A 3,261-nucleotide genomic window follows, 5' to 3' on the forward strand; every position below is an offset into this window, starting at 1 on the left:
TCACACTCCACGCCTCAGAACCACCTCATATCCCGCTCCTTTGACCACCCATGATTTTGTAGCTCCTCCACCAGCTATTTTTCCTCGATCCTCTAATGAGACTTTGTTCAAAGTCCCCGAAGCCCAACACTATGTTCCAGAACCAACTTTCAAGATCTCGGTTCCATACTCTGACGCTACTCATTTTGAGCCTCCCGGTGAAACTGGAAAGCCTGCTAAGACAGTGGATCAAGATGAGATATACAGGAAGGTGAAAATCTTTGAGCGGTCTTTAAGAAACATGCAAGGGATAGGGAGCCAGATGAGTGTGTCTTACAAAGACTTGTGCTTGTTTCCTGACATCCAAGTACCTGTTGGGTTTAAGATTCCAAAGTTTGATTTATATGACGGTCACGGAGATCCCGTGGCTCACTTGAGAGGCCACTGCAATAATATAAGAGGTTCCAGTGGGAAGGACAAATTATTGATGGCGTATTTCAGTCAGAGTCTAAGTGGGGAAGCTCTAGAGTGGTACACCCACCAAGACGCTAGTAGGTGGTACACATGGGACGATATGGCTCAGGCCTTTGCCCGACACTTTCAGTACAATATAGAAATCGTCTCGGATCGCATGTCCCTTACCAAGATGGAGAAGAAGCACAACGAAAGCTTTAGGGAATACGGGCTCAGATGGAGAGCGAAAGCTGCCAGAGTCAATCCCTCGATGGAAGAAAACGAGATGGTCGAGTACTTTCTTCAAGCTCAAGAGCCAACTTACTTTGGGCATTTGATCTCGGCTATGGGTAAGCATTTTAATGATGTGGTAAAAATGGGAGAAATTGTAGAAGATGGGCTGAAGTCGAGCAAGATCATGAGCTATTCTGCTTTAAAATCCACAACACAAGTAATTCAGAACAACACAGGAAGCTTGTTGGGTCAGAAGGAACATGATGATGTTGCCATGGTTGTCTCAGGATCACGACATGGTCCAACGGGTTCGCCACACCAATATATCCAGCCTCAACCCCAACCCCAAACCTATTCCCGAGCTCCGCAAAATCCACCTCAGTATTATCCTCCGAACAATGTCCGGTCATCTGTCCAACCACCGAGTCACTCCCTATAGCGAGCGCCAGCACCACATAATGCACTCTTGTCTTCACAACATTTTTGAGCACCCAACAACCCTATAAAATAGGGGCAGGGAGGGGAACAAAGGCAAAGAAATAGTCTCATGCTAATTGGGGAGTCCTACACAAGCTTGTCTGAAAAGTTAAAGCATTCTGGCCTGATTGAGCCGCTCCTCGGTTATACTCTAGACCCATATGCAAAAGGTTTTGATCTTACTGTACGATACATGTACCACTCTAACGTCCAAGGGTATAGCATTGAAGATTGTCGTGCTTTGAAAAGGGAAATAGAAAGAATGATTCAAGAAGAGATAATTGTGATCAAGGACAGTGACAGGGAGTATGCGAATCCTCTTAGGAACTTGTTGACTGAAGTTAATGATATTTAAGTTGGTAATGGTCTTGATAATATTGATGTGGAACTCAGTGGTTAAGATGTCGTGCTTGGTAATTGGAAAGACGCTACATCTCTTAGCTAGCCGAGGAGGAGTCTTGGTGGTTTATTTTGTTGTCATTTCTATTGTCCGGGTTATTTTCAGGGTTGTAATCCAGATATTGTCTTGTGACTCAAACCCTTCTATCCTTTTATTTTGCCTAGTTTGTTTAGTCGTAGTAGCTAGTTTAGTGTTGTCTGGTTTTGTCCCAGGGTTATAACCCCAGCTTATTTTACTTGTTTTGTTGTTCAAACCCATTCACCGTCTGTCTAATGCAATTTCCTGTTTTCTATTATTTCTAGTCAGTGTTTGTTTAGTTATCTTTTCCTTTTATAGTTCCTTTCCTACTGACTCTAGTAACATAACATGCACGCGTAATTCTCAGCTTGGTTTTAAAAGTTAGTTTAATCATGAAGCAATGAAATAATTTTGAAGATGACAGGGACATTTGAGGGAAATAAGTAAAGGCATTTTGAAATCACTTAAAGCCCGAATTGTGTGAAACTGGGGTAGATGGTTTGGGAAGGTAATAGGACGACAAGAATTTGTTACAAGAGAGTGATGTCGTGCCCTCTTTTTCTCGCGAAATCGGGTTTATGACATTTGGAGGGACAACTCGTTCCTTTTGAGAACTGGGTTTGCATTTGAAGAGTCGCCACCTAATGATTAAGGTGCATTAGGACACCAATAGAGATTCAACTCTGAGTTTGTTTGAATAACCATAGATTGGGTAAGGGCTTGAAATTATCACAAGAGGAAGGTGTTAGGTACCCCTCAAGATTCACTAGTGTGGTTCCCGGCCAGACAGTTATTGTGAATTTAGCGAATAGATAGGTATGGGCTTAAATATTAGGGGATTTGAACACATAAAAGAAAGAACATTTGAAAGAAGCGTTTTAAAAAAAAGGAAATGTTTGCAAATAAAGGAAAGGGGTCCTAGGTTTATATTTAATATGGATCACCCCACACAATGTCCGATAATCACTCCTCAATGAGGCGCTACACGTGACATTATTGCATGGTCATCATATCCATATCTACCCTTCCCACCCCGTTAAGGTATTAAAGCGCGGATTGGTCTCGATTACTTATTGCATGCTATTACCCGTCTCATTCTATCAGTTCCGGAGGCACTTAAGACTACTAATCTTAAAAGAGAGGGATATTAGGCTTACTTGAGGTTTCAAAGGTAAAAATCTAAGGTGTCATACAAAACATATAGAAGACTGCACGTTAAAGGGGAAGCACATAACACATAAGGCTCCAGTATACCTCCTCAAACAAAAGCACATAACTAGCATGACTTGCACATACTTTTTTGGGTCTGATTAAATCACATAAAGACGAGGGAAGTTAATTATTGAGGCAAATTAGTTTATTACATAACTCAGATAAGAAGTCTGAGTCAGGCCTGCCTGTTGGTTGTAGCGATTAACAGAAGCATATGCAGTTTACAGTTATTACTCCTAGGCTTGCCTAAGTGTTTAGACGGGATCCTATAGACATGATATCTACTGAGTTCAGAAGGTGATGAGACAGTAATAACGAAGTGTTTGAGATCCTATAAGCATGCTTGCTAAACCTTGTTAAGTAAGGAAATTAGATTATTAAAAGAGATGCAGAATGTATAAATTAAATTAGATTGATTACAGATTCCGCAGGTAATAGTATCTACTATTACGGAATTTAATCCCTGTAAACATGATATCTAACATCGA

The 3,261-nt window shown here is 41.2% G+C and overlaps 1 protein-coding gene across 1 annotated transcript; it reads left to right on the forward strand.

Moving 5' to 3' along the window:
- Positions 1 to 280: 280 nt before the first annotated feature.
- LOC138881051 (uncharacterized) lies at positions 281 to 1,498 on the forward strand. Its single transcript, XM_070161251.1, has 2 exons — positions 281 to 974; positions 1,299 to 1,498. The coding sequence occupies exons 1-2, from the start codon at positions 281 to 283 to the stop codon at positions 1,496 to 1,498; spliced, it is 894 nt and encodes a 297-aa protein (XP_070017352.1).
- Positions 1,499 to 3,261: the final 1,763 nt, after the last annotated feature.

The sequence above is a fragment of the Nicotiana sylvestris genome, chromosome 11 (genome assembly GCF_000393655.2).
Source record: "Nicotiana sylvestris chromosome 11, ASM39365v2, whole genome shotgun sequence".
Classification (NCBI taxonomy): domain Eukaryota; kingdom Viridiplantae; phylum Streptophyta; class Magnoliopsida; order Solanales; family Solanaceae; genus Nicotiana; species Nicotiana sylvestris.

Bases quoted from the DNA above. Each gene is read 5' to 3' on its own strand.
- LOC138881051 (XM_070161251.1), top strand. From the start codon at position 281: ATGCAAGGGATAGGGAGCCAGATGAGTGTGTCTTACAAAGACTTGTGC. The intron at 975-1,298 runs GTTCGCCACACC...GTTATACTCTAG, and splicing joins ATCACGACATGGTCCAACGG to ACCCATATGCAAAAGGTTTT.